This window comes from Ammodytes marinus (genome assembly GCF_949987685.1).
Source record: "Ammodytes marinus genome assembly, chromosome: 1".
In the NCBI taxonomy this organism is placed as follows: Eukaryota; Metazoa; Chordata; class Actinopteri; order Uranoscopiformes; family Ammodytidae; genus Ammodytes; species Ammodytes marinus.
Genome location: NC_137230.1, coordinates 4089582 through 4114260, shown reverse-complemented (window position 1 = coordinate 4114260; position 24679 = coordinate 4089582). Strand labels below are relative to the sequence as shown.

General features: G+C 40.1%; 1 protein-coding gene across 2 annotated transcripts in view; it reads right to left on the bottom strand.

Moving 5' to 3' along the window:
* The window catches only part of adamts17 (ADAM metallopeptidase with thrombospondin type 1 motif, 17), a 96764-nt gene that overhangs the window by 52751 nt on the left and 19334 nt on the right, over positions 1-24679 (bottom strand). For both annotated transcript variants that reach the window (XM_080029375.1, XM_080029376.1), the window contains exons 4-7: positions 16465-16637; positions 15662-15745; positions 15000-15157; positions 7275-7318 (exon numbers count right to left, since the gene is read on the bottom strand). In XM_080029375.1, the coding sequence (XP_079885501.1) occupies positions 7275-7318; positions 15000-15157; positions 15662-15745; positions 16465-16637 (459 nt within the window). The remainder of the gene's footprint in view (positions 1-7274; positions 7319-14999; positions 15158-15661; positions 15746-16464; positions 16638-24679) is intronic.

Below are 24679 nucleotides of genomic sequence, written 5' to 3'. Positions count from 1 at the left end.
CTTAGCTGAGAGAAAGCATTCAACCTACAAGTGCTGCGGCTTCCCTTTTGCAGAACGTCTCTGCACTCTTGGTGTACCAGAATGATCTGTTTGTTTATCAGATGATTCATACATTACAGAAGGCTCCTCAATGCATTTATAAACTTAAACATTAGTTTTTCTGGTCATGTCATACCATCACCAACACAAAAGCAGTTAGACCCTGGATCTGTCCGACAATAGGCCTTCAACGTCACGCAAAACCAACCACACCAACAGATTATTAACTTCAATAACCTGTTTTTTATAATATTATATGATGAATATAATTAGTTCAGATTTTTAGACTTAAGTAGGCTATACAGAACAACCTTAATCCAAAGTGGGTTCTTTCCAATATCACCTTTTCCATTTGATGATACATCCTATATATGTTTTGGACATGGTCAAAAAGTGTTTGTTTTTTTACTCTTAAACTTTTAGGAAATTGCTTGAGTCAGGAAATTAAAAAGACCAAGATGTTTCCTCTCGCTTCTACACGTTTAACCATAAAGTCAATGACATTTTACCTTTGTTTAATTAAAGTTTGAACATACATGCAGGAGCATGACAGTGTGTAAAGCCAGCATTATGCTGTAGGTAGGTGCTAGGGTAAACTAACTTATATAATGAACGGCGCAACTGTTGTGGTACTTTCTGTATCAGAACAATCCTACATGACTCACTGACTATTTTTACCCTACTGCTGTGTGAATGGGTGCATAATCTTAACAGCCCTGATATAGTCAAAAACAGATGCGGATGAGGACAGCAGATGTGCACACATACACAACCACCGGCACATACTGTAGATACTACATACATTCCACTTGGTCATAAAGTACATTTTGGGGATTGCATGGTCATCTTTGTAAAAAAATTGACGTCACAAGGATCCTACACACATGCAAAAATGTGTCTTAAGAACTCCAGCTGACCATCATGTGAACGAGAACCAATATAAGCTATATTCCTAAGAAGATGTGTTCTCAGGATCCTCTGCATGTATTCCAGTGCAAGTAATGCGACTCATAATGCTCCGGTTGGGTATAGCATATACATCTTAATGTGGCTGTGCTTTTAGGTCATTGAGTGTGATGAGAAAAAAAGTTTGAAAATAGTTCCAACATTTATAGAAGTGCTTTGTGGATCATCTGTCACACCATAACAGACTACCTATGAAACGATCCAGGATAACCATCCCTGTTTCTCTCTCTCTCTCTCTGTCCAAACGTCATAAACATCTGCCAGACAGCCTGAAAGAGCCAGGGGAAACTAGAAAAACAATGAACCAGGCAAAGACCATTTGTAAATGATGTCAATGTTTTCAACAAAAGATACCTTCTGGCTTTTGGGGTGCAGGAGTTCCTTGTTGTCTAGGGATGGCAACATAACAAAAGAGTGAGCTGTGGGTCCCTTTCAGGTGAGGTCATTTGACTGCTGTCATCTCATTGGTTAAACATTAAATAGGTCACGGACAAACAAAGTTCAAACTAAAAAACTATTTAGCAGAGCAGCATGGCATCACATCCAAGTGGTGTGCCACACCCCTGCTGAGATGACGCTTGACTTCGCCTCTTTCCAAAGGAAAACAGTTGCTCACACTTGCACAAAGGGATTCAGTTGCAGATCATTGTGTACAGAGGCTTATTCAAATGGGTTTGAGTGAGTTTTTGATGGAAGGCCTTGCCCTGCCTTTGGATTAAAGGACACATTTTTCACTTTGTTTTTGTTGATCACACTTTTTTGTTTAAAGTTCAGTGCAGGGATTTAGGTCCCATCACATAGTCATATCGGTAGGGATACTATCTGAAGAATGATGCGCTATCTGACCATAAATGAGCACCACCACAACTAACAGGAAAGTGAGAGAGATGTTAATTAGATGTTTACTTGGTAAATGTAAGAAACATGGTTGAATCGTTGACTTTATTGGAAGCTTTTTGAGCATTAGGTAGAAAATACAGAGCAGGAACACTGACAGCAAGCAATTCCTAATTACATTAATTATTCATAGGTTATACTGTCATATTATATGAGTGGTATGTTCAAGTGTCCACTTACCTTTATACTACTGTGTGGACATATGCCTGTGTACTTAATATGCTGGATCTGATATGAAGCAAAACTGCTCAATAGAGCAGCAAATGCATTGAAGTTATGGGGCCTTTTTTCAAATCAGACAGCCAATCACACACACAACATACTTAGCCAAATACTTACATAACCATTTCGTGCACACACGCATACGCACATACTGTACAAAGGGGGATTATCCTCAGAAAGCAGATACAAAGTGTCAGGGGGCCCTCTCTTAATTACAGCATCAGGTGCTGGAAACATTCACACTCCTTCCTGATGTATGCAAAAGGGGAATTCCTCTTCCAATGAAAATCTGCAGATATAATGGACTCTTGGTTCCCTTTGACAAACACTTGTGAGGAGCTGCTGCACTCTCTGGAATTAAAATGGCAGTATATTCCAATGAATGACTCAGATTAAGTCAGTGCAGAACTCTCGGTTTGTTTACCTTAAATTTAGTCTCTATGTCATTTACAATTCAAATAAAGTGTGTGCCCGCTGTTTAACCATATTGGGCCAAAATAAAACAAATAAAAACTCTCGCTTTGTGTTGTCAAATGAAGAATATATAACAGAAAATAAAACTGCTTTGACTTTTATGGACTGAGGCCAATTCCTTGACTTCTAAGGGCATAACATCACAACTGTAGGTGGAAGACTTCCAGCATTACATAATACAGAAACTCTCTCTCTCTCACACACACACACACACACACACACACACACACACACACACACACACACACACACACACACACACACACACACACACACACACACACACACATATAATAAATGCCTGAAGCAAAAGGGACAGGACTTCACAGAGTAGATAGTTCTTGAACAACTCTATCTCACCAAGCATATTAAAAAATACATATGGCCATAGTGCAGGGGTGGCCAACCCGCGGCTCGCGAGCCGCATGCGGCTCTTTGCCCAGCTTCGTGCGGCTCTTCAGTTCATATCAAATTATGTGATTTATAATTTTTTTTTTTTTTTTTTTTATACTTTTTTTTTTTGTGGGCCTATGTCTGTGTGTGCATGTTCGCAAACGTTTCATGCGGCTCTTACGTTCGTTTTACATGTTGTCTATTATTTCATTTTTTATTTTATTAATGTGTAGGCCCTATGTGTATGCCTGTTCGCAAATGTTTAATTGAGGACGCAACATAACGTTCGCAAACGTTTGGTGCGGACGCAACATAAAACTGCCCGCTCAGCTTGGAGGGAGGTTTTCCGTGAGTAAACTATTTGTGTCAAGTTCGCTCCAAAACAGAGTGGGAGAGTTCATATTTTTTGTTGAACGTTATGGCAGGCCATTCTGCCTTATATGCCAGGTGTCATTTGCGCATTTCAAGGCTTCAAATCTTCGGCGCCACTTCAGCTCTCTCCATGCTAAAAGTAAGTCCCACAAAGCAACATGCATAGTAAGAGAAAAACGCTATTTTAAATTGTTATATTTTTGTTTGTGGACTTGGTTGAACTGAGAGTTTGTGTGTGAGGCAGTTGTTGAAAATGACTGCCCTGTCGTCTTTAGTACTGTAGGAGTCCCGTCCTGTCATTACCACAGTGGCGGCCTTAACGATCTGGGGGCCCGTTTCAAGTCCTAGTGTGGGGCCCCCTGTTTTTTTTTTTTTTTTTTTTTTTTTTTTTATAAATAATGCTTGTGCATGCATGTGCAAGCTCCCCGCGAAAATAAAAACGCCCCCCCCCCCCGAAATCTTACTGGCCACCCCAGTGCCCCCCCCCCCCAGTTCAAATGTTATTTTTTATTTTTATTTTATTTTTTTAATTACATTTTTTTCCTGATATGTATACTAGTTCAGAGATGATATGTATTTTTTTTCTTTCTTAACTTTTTTTGATAGGTAGTTGCCAAGTTCATCACACAAACACTCCAATCCACTGATATGAGATCAGTTTTCAATTTTCAATTACAAAATTAATGGTAGGACTGTGGCCACTAGAACTGGTCTCTGGTCAGCAAAGGTCTTGAAAACAGCATAAGTGTGCTTGTGACATGCATGCCACCCATGCATGTGTATAGGCACGTGTCCCAGCAGATTTTTGAAATCTGAATAAAAAAATTAAAGTTTGTAGTTAGCGAGTGTAACATGTTCTTAGCAAGGGCAGACTTTCATAAATAAAGGTTTATTTTTTTAGCAAGATATTTGGTCAAAAGCTAGTGGTCATCCGTCCCTCTGTGCAGTTGTTAGGCATCTGGCTGCTAGCAAGTTATGTTGTCTTGCTAATTTTACTATTCATCTGAGCTGAAATAAATATTGACTTTTTCCTTTATTATCTTCGCCAGAATGCTTAGATTACATGTTAAAAACACAAAAAAATCTTCTGGGGGGGGGATGCCCCCAGACCACCCTTCAGGGGTTTAGTTTTCTGTCAAACATTACAATGGATACTAACATGATTTGGGCATTTGGGATTATAAATCATCTTTGAATTAGTTGTACAGCATATCACATGCTATTCATTCAGGGGTGCGATGGCCACCCCACTCTAACTCTGTGGCCCACCTTGGCCAACCCCAGTCAAAATTTCCTGGAATCGCCACTGTGTGTACCCGTGTGTACGATGTGGCTCTTTGCAGTAACACAGTAAAAAATGTGGCTCTTTGTCTCTGACTGGTTGGCCACCCCTGCCATAGTGGTTCACTCATCTTCAGACTCCATAATTGATCATCTTATTCGACCTTTGATTATTATCATCCTCCTCCTGTATACTGCCTAAACATGTCTACACGGACACAACTCTAACATAAAACTGTCCAGATACAGCATGCATTTCCTACTTGTATTTGTTTCTATTTAATTTTATTTTAAGATAATCTTTATTTGTGTTTTTGTTTTTTTAACCTTGTTCAATGTGGCTTTGCTGTATTATTTGTATTGTTTGTGTTTGAAATGAATGCAAAATTGTATTTCTGTTTGAATATTGAAAAAACTAAATTGTTAATAAAGTTATTAATAAAATAGGGGAAAAAACATTGATTTCCCTCAAAAGAAAAAAAAATTGCCTTTTCTAAAAAGATGTCAGTGTTCTCTATACAGGCCGGCTTGTTGTCCAAGTGTACACAAAGGTATTTGTATAAATCACTTGATTAAGTCCTGACAAAGTCAAAAAGCAGTCTTTTCCTGAATGAATCCTACACTCATTTTTCAAGATTACCAGAGGGGAGCTACACACCACACACTCCCCAATCACTCTCATTGTATCACTCATTGGAAAGTTCCGTGATCTGTCCAAATATAGGAGAGTACGAAGACTTTTGTACACCAAATGAATACTAAGTGCTGTATGCAAACTGTGTCCAAACCCCAGTGTATTATGGAGGATTACATCAGCATGACTTTGAGTTTAAAGCATTAAAGAGTGACTTAAACAACCTCCCAGACAATCTTGTTTTTGCTAACCGCCGGATGATTAAACTGCTCACAATGCTACATTGATATACAGGTTCACCCAAGAATCACACTGCTGGTGTGTCATTAAGGTGAGACAAAGCAGTCAAAGACTTGAGATTTTTGGCTATTTTGCTTCCATAACATGTTTTCTTTCATGCTAGTATAAATAAAAAGGTCCAAAATGTACATTTCGGTGTTTATTTGACTAAACCTGGTCTGTTTGCGTCTGTATATTATTATACACACCGCCTAAAATATAAACTATTTGCTCTCCCGCTGGCCACTCACGGAAACACCTCCCAACGTACATTAGAGTAGCCCTATAAGATTCAATTTATAAAATATAACCAAAACATGTAAAGACCGACTTGATTCAACCTACATCACAACTGCATGCCATAGACTACAGTAGCCATATATTCGCAACTATAGGTAAGCTTATTCAATTTATTGACTGACTATATTGGGTGCCAAGCATTTCCCATTTGTCTGTGTTTTTCTGATGACTGAGCTTTATTTCGTGGTGTTGCTATTGAGTGTCGCTGATTCCCCGAGTCAGGAAAACCCTGCGGTGAGCTCTACGCATGGTCGAAAGTTGGCGTGGGAAAACGCACACTTCCCCGCAAAGAATTTTTCTATAAATACCAACGTTTGACACCACACATTTGACCGCACATTTATGCCTGTCTTACGAAAGGTTTTTGTGCGCCGCAAGCTTTATAAATGAGGCCCCAGCTCTTTTCAAGCACAAGCGGACCCTGACGGGGCCCTTAGGGGAAACTGGCCCGTAAGTCTCCTTTGTGAAATGAAGTGATACAAGTGTTAACATACAATAAATAACTATCATCATATGTCACCAAGTGGCTGTCCCTCCCCCCCCCCCACCCATGAAAAATGACAGCAGCAGTCATTTGTTCAAATGCCAGAAAAACTATCTTGAGTTTAATAAATAACAGACCTCTAATGATCGTGTGAATAAAGCCTCTTTCTAGTCTGTCGGAAGGAAAGGTCGGATGTAAGCATGACGTTACACACAAAACCTCATAGGGAGATGGTCCAAAAGCATAGTTAAATCAAATTATTGTCGTTTGTAAAAAAAATAATAATAATTGGAAGACAATGAAAAACAATGTTGTCCTGCTGGAAAAAGGCGGTACATGCCTAAATAGATAGATTAAGAAGGCAATTATAAACAATGTATTTTGTCATTTAGTTCAGTGTACTGGTTGGTTCCCCAGAGTAGCAATGCACGGAACAGATAGATAAAAAAAAATGTATTGCCAGAAAAAAAATATACTGGGATGAATTTCATCCATGGGTGTATTTTTATAATAAAAATAAGAAGCTTCCACCCTGACAGTTTGAGAGACACAGCTGTTCCAACCGACTGTATATATGACAGTGCAGTTTGGATGTAATGCAGCATTCCCCCAATCAGTCTTGGCCATTCCCTATTTCCTCTAATTGATCAAGTTACTATTCGAAGCGTCAACAGTTGGCAAGCGTACCCTCTTTATCTTTCCTCTTTATCAATCCTCCAGTCCTAGTTTGAATGTTTTAGATATGACATCAGACTTATTGCAGAGCATGCAAGAATGCAAAGTTCATCTCAAACCCGAGGTCACCGGTTTTAGCGGGCTTAAAAAACTGAAAACTGAGCTCACCACACAAAGCCATAACATTGTTTTTTATAATTTATACAGACAAAGACAAACATGCGTGTAAGAAGGAGTGGAAGACATAGCTGAACTCACCCACAGTATCACAGGGTTCGTCTTTGTGAACGCAGAAATCTGTCCTGAAAGAGAAACAATACGTTAACTCAGTATGTCTACCAGATTTCAGTATGTTACTGCCGCCAACACTAGACAAGATACAGAAAAAGGTCAATGCTTTTGCTTATCGCATTTGGATCATAAATTCAGCCTAGTCCAGAGCCGAGATCAAAGAGCTTCTCTCAATGTAATAAGCCCCTGATAGGATATTACAACAATAATTGTTAAGTCACTTTTTAATATGCTTCAAATAAACACTTCTGTGTGGAGCCTCAAATGGAGAATACACATAATACCTTCAGACCAAGTTCACATTACTGCAATCTACTACATACAGTATTTGAAAATGTTGCTTTCACATTTTAAGTGGTTCCTACATCTATTCTAAACTGGACCAGGACCAGAGATACCACACAATCAGCCTCAGCAGCATCATAGTGGAGAAGAACTGAGATTGGAATAATCAGTTTGCCAATCGGTGCCGAAATGTTTATGTTTTGCAATCACCGTTTACACTTCCAAAAGCTTAAATTTGACCCGTTTTGACTTCCGTAAACCTCCCTGCCCATCTCAATGACCTCATCGCATTCCCCCCCATCAGACTCAGACAAACATCTGCCCAGGTCCTCACTTCCACAGGCTATACTGTATAGGCCTATAGGGTCCTCCTGAGCAGATGTAGACACATTCACTGACACTTTATCATGTGTCAACATATCTGGAAAAAACTTGAGGTCTGCTGCAACTCCCAGCTCTTTTAAATCAAGTCTGAAGACTTTTCTGTTTCCATTTTAACCTGCAATTTTATTGTATTTAAATGTTCTATTTCTATTCATTAGCTTTTAAATGTTTTATTTCTATTCATTCGCTTTTCTAATGTGAATTATGTATTTTAATCTTGCCCCTGTAAAGCACTTTGAATGGCCCTGTGTCTGAATTGTGCTATATATATATAAACTTGCCTTGCCTTGCCATTAGATAATGTCAAAATACGGCAAATCCTCGTAAAAAGTATCTAATCTTCTCTAATAAAATATTTTGGAGTAGTTCATCCCAGCCAACCCCAAACCCCCCCCCCCCCCCCCCCCCCCACACACACACACACACACACACACACATCAGATAAACATCAAGAGGCATGCAAGGAGATATTTATGACCAAGGATGATATGTCAAAAGGACAATGAGTTTGTAATGTGTTTGGACCTGAACCCCACATTGGAGGCAAAAGTCATTGGAAGTGGAGGAGACTTTGGTGCAGCTTGGAAATGCCTTCATCATTCCTTTCATGCAAGATAGATGCAATCTGTTTTATGATAACCAGCGTGAGCCGTCACCTGACACATGTCACTACATCACACAAAACCCATTGCAACACACATTTTATTTATCTTGTTTATGAATGTCATTCTAACATTTTTCTTTACATAATGTGAAACACTTTAAATTGCCTGGGATTTTAAAACAGTCAAATTCATGACACACTTGTTATTGCATATTGCGCATTGTAAATATTTTTCATCACATTGCACATTTCAATTGAACTTATCTACTTTTTACTTTATATTCTATTCTATATATATACTGTTTTATATTGCACAGACAATTCCTTTGTACTACTTAGTATTTAGAATGTATCTTATGTAAATATTGTTTATGTGTATCTTGTTTATCTTATTTAACTCTATATTTTTATTTTATCGTTCCAACTGCACTGTGGGCCAGAGATAAATGCCATTTTGATTCTGATGTATGTCTTGCAAATATCAGAACTGACAATAAAAGACTTTGACTTGACTTTCACGTATCACTTGCGTGTCTTTCTGTATAGGCAGTCAGACCATGGAACAAGGCACACATGGGTTAATGACTCAACCACAGTTTCAAATGTCATCTCCAAGCTTCAGCATTGATATGTAAGCACAACAAGCTTTAGACACAACGTTGATCTATTAGCACAAACTCAAAGCAATTAACTGAAAGACGCTGAAAAACATCCATACAACGAAGAACTTTTGAAAATATGGGCGACTCTTTTGACATTACAGTCATCTGATAAATTGGTGATATCAAAAAAAATATTGATCCTTGAGTCTTCAAATTCCCTGTCACATCTCTTAGGGATACAGTCCATGTGTTTTTGCAACCATCTACAAAATACAAAAAAAACCTGCTTCAAATAAGAGCTTTTATGAAACACAAGTCATTAGGAGTCATTAAGACCTGTGATTATATTCTAAATCTCCATCTGGGTAATGTATGACTCCCACACACTATAACTGAGTTAGACACAGCCAATTTGTGTGACTCAACCTTGGTCTCGTTGTCTAAATGTCTGGTGACTGGCAGGCAGAGCTTGGCTGCCGGCCCAGACTGATCAGCTGGATGTGGGAGCAACGTTAAGTGGATCTGACGCCTGTTTGGAATGAGTTGGGGATAAACAGACACACGGAGAGATGCAGAGGTACTGTACATGGACAATGCATAGCTATGAATAGAAGATACAAATGGGGTGCAGGATGACGTTATGCTGTTAACTTTTTGTGTGTCGTTAGCCTCATAGCATAATTGCCAAAATCATATTTACTCTACTCTACTTTTACTCTACATCTACTCTATTCTACATCTACTATTGTTTACTTAACAGTATTTTTAATCTTTTAGTTTTTAGTGAATGTTGTACTTGGAGAGTAAATGGTTGCCGAAGTCAAATTCCTTGTTTGTTTACGCAAACCTGGCCAATAAAGCTGATTCTGATTCTGATTCTGATACTATACTCTACATCTACTTTAACCTACTCTATAACCCTTAAAATATGACTTAGGCAATTATGCTATTAGGCTAACGAAAAGTAGATGTAGAGTAGAGTAGATGTAGAATAGAGTAGATGTAGAGTAAAAGTAGAGTAGAGTAAATATGATTTATGCAATTATGTTATGAGGCTAACAATATGTTTGTCGAGCAAAATCTGCACTGCATGGACCAAAATACAACTTTCTATTCAGGATTTGTTCTTATATCTTATGTTTAAACCTTCTACGAGGAACTTTTAAGGTTAATTTAACAGTCTCATTTTTGTTGACGAGTTGTGATGATCATAAATGACCTAGAACAGCAGACGAGACCATCATCAAATATGCTATTCTTTTTATAGCCTATGTATAAACAAGAAAGAGAAAAGAAAAAGAAAAGATGGTGAAAGCAGAAGAACAGATGAGCTGGGCAAAGAAAATTTGAATAAGGAAACAGATGAGGGAGGAAATATTCAAATAAAGCACCTGTACATGGCAAGTCAGGAGGCTATGGAACAAATCAATCCACATGATTACCATCTGCTCTGATAATAACAAAAAAGTATGATTGCATGTTATGATGCTACCCATGTTAACTTTCCATTAAGGATGGGTGGGAAAGTATACAGGTGCATCACATATCATTAGAATATCATGGAAAAGCTATTTTCTTCTGTAATATAATTTGAAAAAAAGTGAAAGTTTCATTTATTCTAGATTTATTAGATATAAAGTGATATATTTCAGGCACTTGTTTCTGTAATTTTGCGAATTCCGTCAAAAATCCAGAATCTCAAAATATTCGAATATTCAAAATGGCCAATCAAAAAAAAGATTTATAACACAGAAATGTCGACCCCTTGATAAGTAAGTTTATTCATCTACCCAAAGCTTGGCCGGGGATCTCATTTTGCATCAATTATTGATTATTAATTCATACTAATTGTTCAAAACAATCTGAAAAAATTGTAATACATAAAAATCATTGTTTTAGTGTAAATAATCAACTGGAACAGTTTCATGATGATATCTATGAATCGAAAACAAAGTTCCCTATTGCCCTGCGGGGTCTCACCGTAAGGTTACCAGAGTGAAGTGTTCCACAACATTTTAGAGCTAAAGTTTAAAAAAATACATTTTAATCAAGTCTAGGGTATTTTGTTCTGATAGGCGATTCATGTAGCAGAGCTCCAGCCTTGCACTGCCCGTTATCTACTATACTTGCCATATGAGTGACATGAAATCATTCAGGGGCCGGGATCAAATCACGTCTAATGTCCACCCAAGTGTCTGTTAATAAGCTGTGAGGGACAGACTGCAGGCAAGTCATCCACATCAACTTTTCACTAGCTACAGTAGAGCATAGCCCCACACACACACTCTCACTCTCTCTCTCTCTCTCTCTCTCTCTCTCTCTCTCTCTCTCTCTCTCTCTCTCTCTCTCTCTCTCTCTCTCTCTCGCTTACTGAGGACACTCATTGACATAATGCATTACCTAGCCCCTAACCCTAACCTTAACCATCAGAACCTACATACCTCACAGCCCTAACCCTCACACTAGCCCTTACCTAATTCTAACATGGACCTTAAAACCGAGTCTTAACCCTCAAAGTGAGAACCGCCAACATGTCCTCACTTTTCAAAAATGACCTCTCTTCGATGGTGAAAAGCCATGGTCCTCACAAAGCTGCATTTACAAGTATGAACACAAACACACACACACACACACACACACACACACACACACACACACACACACACACACACACACACACACACACACACACACACACACACACACACACACACACACACACACACACACACACACACACACACACACACACACACACACACACACACACACACACACACACACACACACACACACACACACACACACAGGGCTGGTGAGTGACTGTGAGCAAAAAGGGAAACAGGAGAGCGCTGTGACACGCTTTAATTTGCCTGCATGCCGCCTCGCTCTCCCCCTGACTGCTGCTGGCAGCATCCCTCTCCTCCTCTTCCAGTGGTGGTGGGGGGGGGGGCTCCAGAACAAAAGGCCACTGTATTCCTGCCCTCCTCCCTCTCCCGGCAGCAAGAGGAGACCGGATAGGATCTGACAGCAGACATGAGTACTCATTTAAACAAAAGGATTCCTTCTACCCCCCCCCCCCTGTCTACCTGGAATTACAGCAGGTAATAATAGCTAATCCTAAAAATTAGGAACGTGTCATGTGGTGCCAGATGCTGCCCTGTTGGGACTGAAGCGTGAGGATGGAGAACAAAGCAGCCTCACTGACAGACTGAGGACAGGAGGGATTATACAGTCATATGAAAAAGTTTGGGAACCCCTCTCAGCCGGCATTATAATTGACTCTGCTTTCACAAAAAAAAGATAAAAGTGGTATGTCTTTAATTTACCAGGAACAGCTAACTACTGGGATGTTTTCCAAACAAAGATTTTTTGAAAAGCAGTATTTGGTTGTATGAAATAAAATAAAATGTGAAAAACTGGCTGTGCAAAAATATGGGTACCATTGTGGTTTTGTTGATTTTAATGCCTGTAACAGCATGTAAAACTGATGACTTTAAACACAAAGTTGGTTGGATTATGTTGTTAAGCCTTGAACCTCATAGAAATGTCTGTTTAATCATGAGAAAATGTATTTTAGGTGCCTAAATGCAAGTTGCACTTCTCTTTGACTCTCTGCTGAAGTGAGACAGAATGGGACCATCAAAACTGCTCCCAAAATATCTTAAAAACAAAGATTATTCATTATCATGGTTTAGGGGAAGGTTACAAGAAGCTTTCCCAAAGGTTTCAATTGTCAATTTCTACTGTAAGGAACGTTGTCAGGGAATGGAAGGACACAGGCACAGTTGCAGTTAAACCCAGGTCTAGCAGACCAAGAAAAGTACAAGAGCGGCATATGCGGCGGATTGTGAGAATGGTTGCACACAACCCAAAGATCACCTCCAAAGACCTGCAAGAACATCTGGCTGCAGATTGTGTATCTGTACATGGTTCAACAAATCAGTGCAATGTTGCCGGCTGAGAGGGGTTCCCAAACTTTTTCATATGACTGTATATGAGACTCCACCCAGTCACCAACTAAAACAGCATTCCAAATCACAAATCACATGCGTTTTTCTTTTCACTATACTACACACTGTGCTGGTTTGCATACTGCAAAATGCAGTTGGATGTCTTTGGGCATCGAGGTATTTTTGGCATTTTACATCTGTGATATGTAATTGAAAAAACCCTAACCTTGTTTTTGTTGCCACTCATTCTTACTTGACAAATATTACCCTCTGTATGTGTAGTAGTTTGGAGATCCATTGCATCCGACCAAGAACTCCCAATTTCAGCCTAATGCTGGGCTTACACTAGAGGACTTTTAAAAGACTTTGAAAAGACTGAAGACTGAAACCCTCTTACATCTAAAGACAATCAACTCACACCTGAAGACAACTAGTCATTAGTTTTCAGTCACAGAGTGAGATTTTGAAAAGACAGGGGGTCTCATATTGATTAATATTATTTCCGCAAACGCGATTGTGATTATTTAATTAAAAAAAAGTTAATTCAATATTCCGAGCGGGGGACATTTAGTTATTTGGCCATCTTTATTTGCTGATCTCGAGATCTAACCCTAAATTTGACGGTAAAGTGTTAAGGTTGCACCGCTGTCAGCCTGGTTCTCCAGCCGAGGCTGCTAGGAAAAAGAATCCATGTCCGAAATAAGTGCCTCACAGGCGGACACAGGTCACGACTAATGCCGCTCCTCCTGCGTCGTGCTTGGTGCAGGAGAGAGTGTGACAGTGTTTACGTAATTTCGCTTGAGCCAACCCCTTAAGACCAACGATAATATCAAACATGTTTGATAATGTCGGAACGTCAAGACGGGGAGAAGACTGGCTGAAATCGGGTCAGAAGACCACCATACACCAAACGACTGAGATTACGGGCGCACGCCACAACTCCAGCACGACTCCTGTGATTTCAGTCTGACATTGGAAGATTGTCTGCGACTGTCAAATCGAGTGAAAAGTCGCGTAGTGTAAGTCCAGCATTAGTCGGTGTTAACAGATGACAATACAAAGAGGGTTGGAGGTATAATATAACTTGGTAGTTTAAGAAACCTCACTATTTATTCAAAATTCAAACAAAAACTTTATACGTGATCATGTATCACTGTTGGTATCATGAAACCAAACCATGTGAGAAATGGTCAGAAGAGGAATTTTGAATCCAAAATCAAAGCTGGAAAACCCTACTGTGCTCATAAACACAGCTACTGTACCTACTCTAAAGAAAATACTTCCTCACTGTAAAGGCTTAATCCAATGTAAGCTTGTCAAACCAAGGTAAGCAACGGATCAACCACTAATAAACAGATCACCGTCAATGCTACAATCAAGTTTCAGATTAGGTTTTGTGTATCCCTTTCAAAAATGATTTGAAGGATTTACTGTGTTAGTTCCACGTTATTTGAACTTGAAAATGAATGCCATGCGTCCATAGTGAAGATGAGAGCAGCATTCCAAGCAAGAGAGCTGACACCACAAATGATTACATTCATCATTATCAAGTTAAGTTACTTTATTAGTCAATGGCTACTTTGACTTTTTCGCATATCTCCTCTCAAGTTACCACACTTCCGAGGGGGTCAGAGCGCACGGTCAGCCATAGTACAGCGCCCCTGGAGCAGGGGAGGATTGAGTGTCTTGCTCAAGGACACAATGGTAGAGATGGTGGGCACCGTAGATGTAATACCAGCTACCACTAGTTTTACAAATAACACCCTCCTGTCTGGCCTTGTGGTTACTGGTCGGCCCCTCTTTCCCTCTAGGCCATCCTACCACCCAAAGCATGTCTTCATGTGTGGAAGTGTTGGCTCCATACCTGGTGACCAGCACAGCAGTGTCCACCGGTGGGATGTCGTCCCTTCCCCCAGGAACGTGGTTGGTGCCGAGGTAGCGCGGCCCCCCAAACTCATGATACTGCCAATGACAGAAGCTCTCCAGAGCCCTCTCTCCATGATGACCCACCTTTAGCCTGGACTGAAGAACCAAGAAAACACCATATTAACTTCATCCTCTGCTTGTACTTTGTCACAATGTCTCCTTCAGCTTTACATTGACCCTAAACGATGAACAACATTTTTTTTTGGATGTTTCAAATGTCTATCTGCCCTATACAGGAACTCTTCACACACCCTTTTTAGGCACCAACGTATTCAGAGAAGGTAGAGTTGCATGAATGATTTTGAATTTAATAAGATACTATACTATTAACATGGAGAAAATATAAATTAAGAATCTCATTCTGTTAGTTGAGGGATGAATTGTGACGCACGCACACACAAAGTCACAAAATCATGTTGTAAGTGTACTGACTAGAATAATAGTAAAAATAAAAGATTCAATCAATCTTTATTAATTTTGTTAGTCAAGGGATGAATGGTGACGCACACACACACACACACACACACACACACACACACACACACACGGACACACATACTCCTATTGTTAGGGTCCACAGAGTGTTAAAGGCAGGCTTACTGGGCGGCTGTGAAGCAACACCAGCTTGGTGACACGAATGTTGATCCTGACACCCAGACTCCGGTGGTGAAACATGTTGTAGACCTGAGAGTGAAAAGAATGGACAGAAAGATGAGCAGAGAGCGAGTGAGTGAATGTTTATTGTCCGGTTTGATGGTTTCATATCCAACAAAACGCAGACACAATGTTTGTTTTGTTCAGTGTCAGCGTAAAAAACATACAGTATGAGCCTTTAAATTTAGAGCGATTGTTTAAATACAAATGGCTGCCTTGGGTTCTGAAAGGGCTGGTGATCTGGGGGTGGTAATGCCTTTAAGACAGAAACACTGGAAGAAGGCAGCCACACATACACACTGCATGTAGTAACACCCAAGACAAGTAAGTTCAGATCAGGGAAACTTAAAAAATGACTTAAAAAGAAGAAACATAGTGAAAATGTGCATTTGACTGAAACAAAAAGACTAAGCAGTCCTGCAAAGTGGGTGAGGATGTATTTGTTTGTGGGGATTTGTTTTTCTTTCCATAAACAATTTTTATTTAAATGTTTTGAATTTTTAAACAAACAAACAATCACAACCCCACCCACCCCACACCCCACACAATCCTTGGAAAAAATGATAATAATAAAAAAATTAATTAATTAAAAAGAACCATAGTAAAAAAATATATAAATAAAAAAAGGTACAAGATAGATATAGCAAATACACACATTATTAACAATTGGGGAGAGAACTTAACTCATTGAAATATGAAATAAAGGGGCGCCATCTACAATCAAATTTGTTGTTTGTTGGGATTCTTACCATGTTCATGACAGTGAGCAGGAACCTCTGTGCGGCCTCGGCCCCGTGGTACTGCACCATGTCAGAGTCAGCCACCACCACAGTCTCCACAGTGTAGGCCTCATGCAGCCGGATGGCGTTTCTCTTCCCACGACCATCCTCACCCACTTTAGACATCTTCGCCTTCTTCTTCCCTGACACACACACACACACACACACAAACACACACACACAAACAAACACACACACACAATCACACACACACACAAACACACACACACACACACACACACACACACACACACACACACACACACACACACACACACACACACACACACACACACACACACACACACACACACACACACACAGAGGAAGACCAAAGGTTATTATGAACACTATACACAAGGAAGAGAAGTACTTGTGTTGTATGCGGATGAAGAAGTGGGAATCAATGTACAGTACACATGTCAGTTTTTTTGCTACTTGTTTTTTGTTTTGTCTTTATATGCTATTGGTTTTGGGATATTGGTTTGATGTCTCATGTTTAATGTGGTCGTATTCTTGGATTGTATAAATCAATTTATAACTGTTTATTTTGCATTTGTTTGGAAGAGATTGTATGTACAGTATGTAAATCCTTTTGGTGGAGGCATGAAAAAGAAAAAATTATATATAGAAACAATAAAATAATGAACACTACGCACCAAAAGGTCAAATAACAAAGAGAGACTTTAATGATGCATTGCAATAATGGAATTGTGTATTAGGTTTTGATATTATATTCAGTGTTAACATCATATGGGCCAACTTCAATAAAGAGCTGGAAAAAGATGATACACAATGCGAGATACTGTTGGGCGGAGTGGAAGGTCGAGCATACTGTATGTACTTGCATTACATTTGAGTCACAGTGGATAGCATCAGTTTCTCTTAAAGACTTATACTAGAAGTTATAGCGAAAAAAAATCCACTTTGCAACAAAATAAATATTTTTTTATTGTTTCGCACAGAGAATATATTTTAATTATTATTATTATTATTTACTCATTTTATAATTATTACAAATGCAGCTTAGGACCAGGACATGGTTGGCCTCGCTTTGGACAACACCTGCATACATGATAAGCCCAGTCCTTTCAAAAGGTGTCATTCTGGCTAACATTTGTAAAGAGGACAAAGATTAGTGAAATACACAATGACACACTTTACCCGTTTCTTCCTGTACTGTAACCCATGTCCTCCTCTCACTCAGTATTACAGGCCTCTACCACATAAGAATGACCATAAAACAGAATAGTAAAAAGTATGCAGGTGTCTGAGGTTGCTTCTACTGCTCTTGATAATGATTCAGCGTCAACTTTATTAGGTACACCCCCTTTAAATACTAGTTAGGATAGCCTTTGCCCTGGAAAAATTCTTCATGGCATGCATTATATAGGATAGCTGGAAACATTTCAGCACGCATGGGCCATGTTGTCATGATAGGAATCACGCAACACATTCACAAAGCAAATCTACCATTCGGTTAATAAGGTAAATACAGTATACCTTCCTAAGATGCTCTATTGCAGGGGTCCCCAAACTTTTTTCACTGAGGGCCACATACAGAAAAATCTACGAAGGGCCGGGCCACTTTGTAAAAATAACACATTTATCAGGACATGTAGCTGCTCTGATGTTTAGTTTCATAGTGTCTTCGTAAATTGTAATCCTTCTTCACGGCAACATTTCCTTGCACATTAAACAGACACATTTCCCCTCTTGTTTATATGCCAATGATACACCCAGTGTTTTCTGCCTTTGCGTCCAATGTCCAGCAGGGTGAAAATAGTATCCAGCCGAGGTCCTGACCCTCCTAGAGGGGTCCGGGGGTATGCCCCCCCGGGAGATTTTTTAAAGTTTTTAAAGTGAAATGCATGAATCTGGTGCACTTTGAGAGGGAAATTAAGAGGCTAAATCTGAAGACTATTGTATGAAAAAAAAATGGAGACACTGTGTCAGATGAATTAGAAGCTATTGGAGAAGGACGCATAGATTTTCCATAATAATATTAATTTAAAATAAAATATTATGCAGGGTCCTCTGGGATGGGCTTGTTGCTCATTTTCTTTTATGGGACATATTTCTCTGTAATATAATGAGTGCATTTAAATTATTTAAAAATTAAAAGCGCCATATTACATTATATTTTTTAAATGTGCCACGGGCCAATCAGTGTTTGACACCCCTGCACTAGTGGGTTAACTAAGAAATGCAAAAAAAAAAAAAAAAAAAAAAAAATTCAAAGGGCCATATTACATTATCTTTTTAAAATCGGCCGCGGGCCAATAAAAAGCGGGCCGCGGGCCGCATTTGGCCCGCGGGCCGTAGTTTGGGGACCCCTGCTCTATTGGATTGAAATGGTGTGGCTATGGAGGCTACTGTAAACCCATTGGTTATTTTGATGGGACAAGCTTGAGACGACTTGAGCTTTTTTACATGGTGCATCACTTGGCTGAAAATAGTCATTTGAAGATGGATGCATATCGTCAGCAACAATACTCAAACACTATATTTGAACACTGCTTTAGCCATCCACTTACAGGGTCATCACGTTATGCATTCACAGATGCTTGTCAGCATAGCACTGCTTGTGACATGTTGTTATTTGAATCTACTCTTGAACCAGTCTGCCATTCTCCTATAACATGTCTCTTCACATGCCATCTTAACAGTGGTTTTCGAACAGAACTGTTGCCAACAACCTATGGACTAGGTGTATAAAAACCCCAGGAAATCAGCGCACACACACACACACACACACACACACACACACACACACACACACACCTACCGGTCTCACACCAACAATCTTCCTTCATTCGGATTTTTGATACGGAGTTGCCGCGACAACAAAGGCTCATTAGATGTTTGCATTAACAAGCAGATGGCCAAAATACGTCAGTCATGTTTCACAGTTGTCCCTATTCCCTTTTACACAGAGATTTCGCCATATTGAAAGAACTACGTTACGCCAATATGCTGGCAATTTGGCGAATCAGTGTGTGAATTTTACACAGCGTTTTATATACCGAAATGAAACAGGGGCGTGTGTGACGCAAAAGCCGCCGTGCTTCTTTTTATTTCTTACCCTCACCTGTGTTATAATACAGTTCACTGGCTTTACCTGCAGCGGTGGAGATAAAACAAAGTGTACAGCACTGAAGTTTAACAAGAGAAACACACAATACAATAAGTCTCTCTGCTCGGAAAAAAAAAACAGACTGTGAGCGCTTCACGAGGCGATTGATGTGTGTAAATCTACCCAGTAGGCTATGTGTGACTGATGACGTTATCTTAATGTGCACAATTGTCTTTGCTGTGTGGAGCAAGGAAGTAGTGGAAATGACCTTTAAATTAAGTTGTCCCACAACAGCATGAGCAGCCCTATCCAATGGGAGGAGAGAGACATACCCATGGGGAGTCAACATCTCAGTGAGCTTCAAACAAACCATTGGCATTTTGGAGGGGGGGGGGGGCTGTTCAGCCTTAACTTTTCCTAAACAGACAACCCAACAACCATGACCACTTCATGCAGTGATGTATAAAGTGTGAAAGTAGGCAGCCTTTTAACTTTTCTCTCAAGCTCTTTCAAACAGCTACCACAAACTACCACATCTACTACGTCAGATTGTTTATCCTAATGCCAGAACAATCTTGATAAAAGACAATTCTCCAAGCCACGGATTACTTTCCAACACCTTTCCAAAATATTTTATGTCTACACTTTTGGTACATGGCAAGCAGAATATCATCTAAGGTTGAAGAAAGGATTAGGCGTTTATGGCCAAAAACTAAATGGTATAGTCGGTCATCTAAAAGACATGAAATTGATTGTGGATCTGATTCAGAAAATGGAACAGAAGTCTGTAGCAGGATGGGAACTCAGCCTTTGTGAGCAGCTTGTTTGTTGATTTGGATTGTGAAAACTCAATAAAAACATTGTATAATGGAAGCCAGATGCACTATCACGCCCATCCACCAACATGACGTCTGCACCCTTTCTTTCTTCTTTTGCTGTGAAGGACAGACTTTTTCCTCCTCTCCAATGTACAAGTCAGGTCGAATGTCGACGTTCAGTGTCAAAAGTTTGACAACCGAGTTCAACACATCATTACAACTCACCCCTCTCTATGATTTATAACCAACTTGCCAAGCGTTTAAAACAGTGAAGCCTTTTTTATATTTAAGTTTAAACTAAAACATAATTTTGATGTCAGTACTGGAACTCTTATATCATATTGGGACATTTCTAGCAATACCTTGCCCAAAGATTTGAAGTGCTTTGCCATTGCTTCTTAACTGAGTCAATCAATAAACCATTAAAACCATGAGCTCTTGAAATGCCTGGCTCTGTTTGAAGCCCACCAATGTTCTCCTTTATCCCTCATATATTTATTTATAAAGAGGTCTTAACATTTAACAATGTCTTTAGCTAACAGGGGGTTCTAGCTAAAGACAATATGTGACTGCTTACTTGTAAAGACAATATGTGACTGCTTACTTGAGGCCGTCAGCAGCAGCCACCTCTACAGAAGCCAAGTTCTTGCATGGAATGAGCTCTGTATTGTTTGGCCCATCTGATGTCTGTTTAGCTTCTTCCCTGGAATGTGAGTGATAGATAGTTTTGTTCTCAGGGAAGTTCTGAAAGGCCTGTGACAAAAACTGACAAACTGAAGGCTGCATGTAGTGGTGTGTCAAGGTAGGCTTTTCTAGAAGTATCATTATAATTAAGCTGCATAATTAACTGTAAAATTACTGGTTCAGAGCCGATGCCCAATCGGGAACCAGTTCTTTGCTTTTCTACCACAGAGAAGAACCAGTTGCTGGCCTTGTTTTGGTTAACGAAGCAAAGCCATAAGGTAACACGTATAAAAAGAACATTGTCCGCGTTGGTGGACAAGGGGTACATGTGGTCCAAAACACCCACTAAGATCAATTATGCATCAGGCTGCTTGTTTGTCGTTGCCTTACCAAACAAGTCATGTGAGTGTTTGTCTGATCTTCTGCTTTTGTGGTTATGGTTTCATGAAGTTTAGGTAAATAAAAAAGAGCATGTTAAGGGTTGGTTGTAAAAGGCTACAGGTTGGTATGTCAGGTATTTCTTTAAGTCCTAGCCAGCCTCAACTGACTACTGTCTACTGCGGTTGATGAAGGAATGTCAGCTGACCATCAATGTCTATGCGGGAACCAGGTAACAATTCAAGCAGACAAACATTGAACAAAGAATGGAACAGATGGCACGTTTCCCAGCGTACACAAATCATGCCTGGAAGTGACAGCTTCTAGAATAAAAAAGCTGAGAGCAAGTGGACTCCTACTGAAATGTGTTCTATATCCCACCCAGGCAGAAAAGTCAAGACTCCCAGCAGGAACCAGAGGTCTGCTCTATGTTTTGGTGGGGAAAATCTTGTAATAAGAAGGGAGAGAGAGGATGTCTTTGAGTCACACAGAGACCATCAATACAGAGCTTTTAACTGTGAGACCAACACAAGCACCACAGGGGAAACATGATTCTGCCTACCCAGCACTTTGTGGGAGATCATTGCCTCATACAATGACTGGACTGCTGCTAAGTACTGTTTTCACAAAGGAAAAAATTCCACTCATGTCTGGCTCACACCAGAAACCAAAAAACTATATATTTTTAAAAATAATATGTATTTATTTTTCCAATATACCCTTTCTTTACATAACTTGCATGACATTGATAATGGATATAATGCAGATGGAGTTAAATCATCATGACACAAACACTTTTGCACAAAGAAAGAGGTTGAGATTACTTTATATATTTCCATGTGTCCGTTGTGAGTTCTGGAAAAGTATAAATGATACATTTTTTCAAACTTCAACTTAAGAATTGATACCAGCATTTTGAGAAAGGAGTTGCTCAACATTATAGGAAAGCCATTTGTTTGCTGATTTGGGACATTAAAAATGAGAGGATTTATTTAATCTCAATTAGGGCTGCATGATTATGGCCAAAATGATTATCTCACTATATAAACCAAGGAAAGTCTGTGTGTCTGTCATTCCTCATTTCTCTCCTTAACGGCTTAAACTATCACGTTGAAATGTCACATGGGCCTTCAGTATACTGTATACCTGGCATGAGACTGACAGAGCCATTTTTATCATCTCTCATTGCAAACTTTGAAAAAAAGCTTGATTTTGCGTGGAGCATTTGTGTTGCGATCGCTGCCGAAAGTCCACACATGGGCAACTTGGCCGACTCATTTCAGCGATCCGTGTGGCTTCTGTCGGGAGCAACAGGAGGGTCGATGTGTGCTGCTTTGTTTTGATCAAGGGAGGAAACCATCTCCTACATGTTGTTATTGTGAGGCAGATTTCCCATATAGTGTATATAAATGCAGACTATGGCTGTGTGACAAAAAATATCTTGATATTTTTGGGGATTTTACACACGCACACACACACACACACACACACACACACACACACACACACACACACACACACACACACAACACACAAACATAGACACTGCCTTAAAAAAAAAGTGGGGCTGATTTAGCACAGACACAATCGCGAGAGTGCAATCGCGTTCACAGGACTATTGAAAGTCCGTGGATGCGCTCCTATAAAGCTAGTGAAATGCATGTCTTCTATCTCATGTCCACATGAAGCAGTATCCATCAGTGACCTGCCCCAACCACACACAACATGCTCCATAATGTTTTTTTACCCCTAATTTCTGAAGGCTACTGATTTCGATAAAAAGAGACGGTAGGCACATGGAATGGCAGTGACTGTTTCATGTAGACATATGATCAGCGAAGTGGTTGGGGGATTGATGGATTTACTTTGCAGCGGAGCATGTTTAAAGAAAATCGTGGGAAGACAATATCGTGATTAAAATTGGATTAATTGTGCAGCCCTAATCTCAAAACACAGATTGGTTCAGGACTAGTGTCGCCTACTGAACATAGAAAAGTAAGGGACCACTTTTTTTAGCCCAACAAGATCCAAGTTGTATAACGACTGTGCACAAACCTTAAAAAAAATTCAATAGCTCTCTTTCACCATAGGAACACAAGTAACAGCTTTCCAAGGAGTCTGAGAGCACAAGGAAAAAGAACATTGTCTGGCTCACACACCAGGCACTGCTAATCACAGCCAATACCAAGCCCACAGTGAAGCATGCTGGTGGCAGAAAGGTTGGTATTGAAGGAAAGATAAAAGCAGCCTAGAGACGGATCCTTGAAGAAAATCTCTCCCAGTTTAAGGACAAGTCTATGACTGGTAGTCCAACCTAAACCCAGACTAGACCCAGATACAACATCTGTGGAGAGACCTGAAGATGACACCACCCATGCAATCTGATGGGGATTAAAGCTAGGGTGGGTAACTTTTTCACTGTAATATTTGGCAAAAATGTCATATTAGCCATTCAGCTACATGTAGGTGAAGTGGTCTGAGAATATCTACTCATCACTTTGCTGTCCCCTGCCTCTGTGTGCCGCCCCCAAAAATTGCCACCGCTCATGTACACTTTGACCAATCAGAGGGAGGCTTGGATTCTCCGTTCTTATTGGCTGTTGGGACTGTCCATTCACTTTGGCAGTTGCGTGAGCGTTCACGACCCAAGCAGTCCGACAGTTTGGCACTATGGCAGCCAACAAACAGCAATGTCTACAATCAACGGCCCCTAAATGTCCTATTTCTCGTTTAACAACAACTGCTTACACCGCTAAGACAGCAAGGATACGAGGAAAGACCAGGAAAGACACTAGTAAAACAGAAATGAACGTGCATGACTTCCGGTTTAGCATGTGAAGAAGTAGGACGTGTAGCGTTGGGGCTCCCAAGCGTTCACTGTTATTTGATATATATCAACACCACACACTACTCGAATATATTTTTGCTTGGTTATTGCGACCACTGACTTTTTGGTGTTAATGGGCCGCAGCAGGCAGAAGGAGAAAGGGCAGAATTCGCCGGAGAAAGAGGCAGCCACGATGTCGGACTGTCATAGCGGAGACGATGCCCTGCCGCCGGACCTCGACAAGCTCCGCGCTGTGCTGCTATCTGACCTCAAAACAACCCTTACTACACCCATGAAAATGAGTGAGTGAAGCCTTGAGGCCCATTTGCGCTGCCTTAGATGCCGTCAAGTCGACCACCGACTCGCTCAACCTGAAGATAACCGCCATGGAGCAGGCCTGTC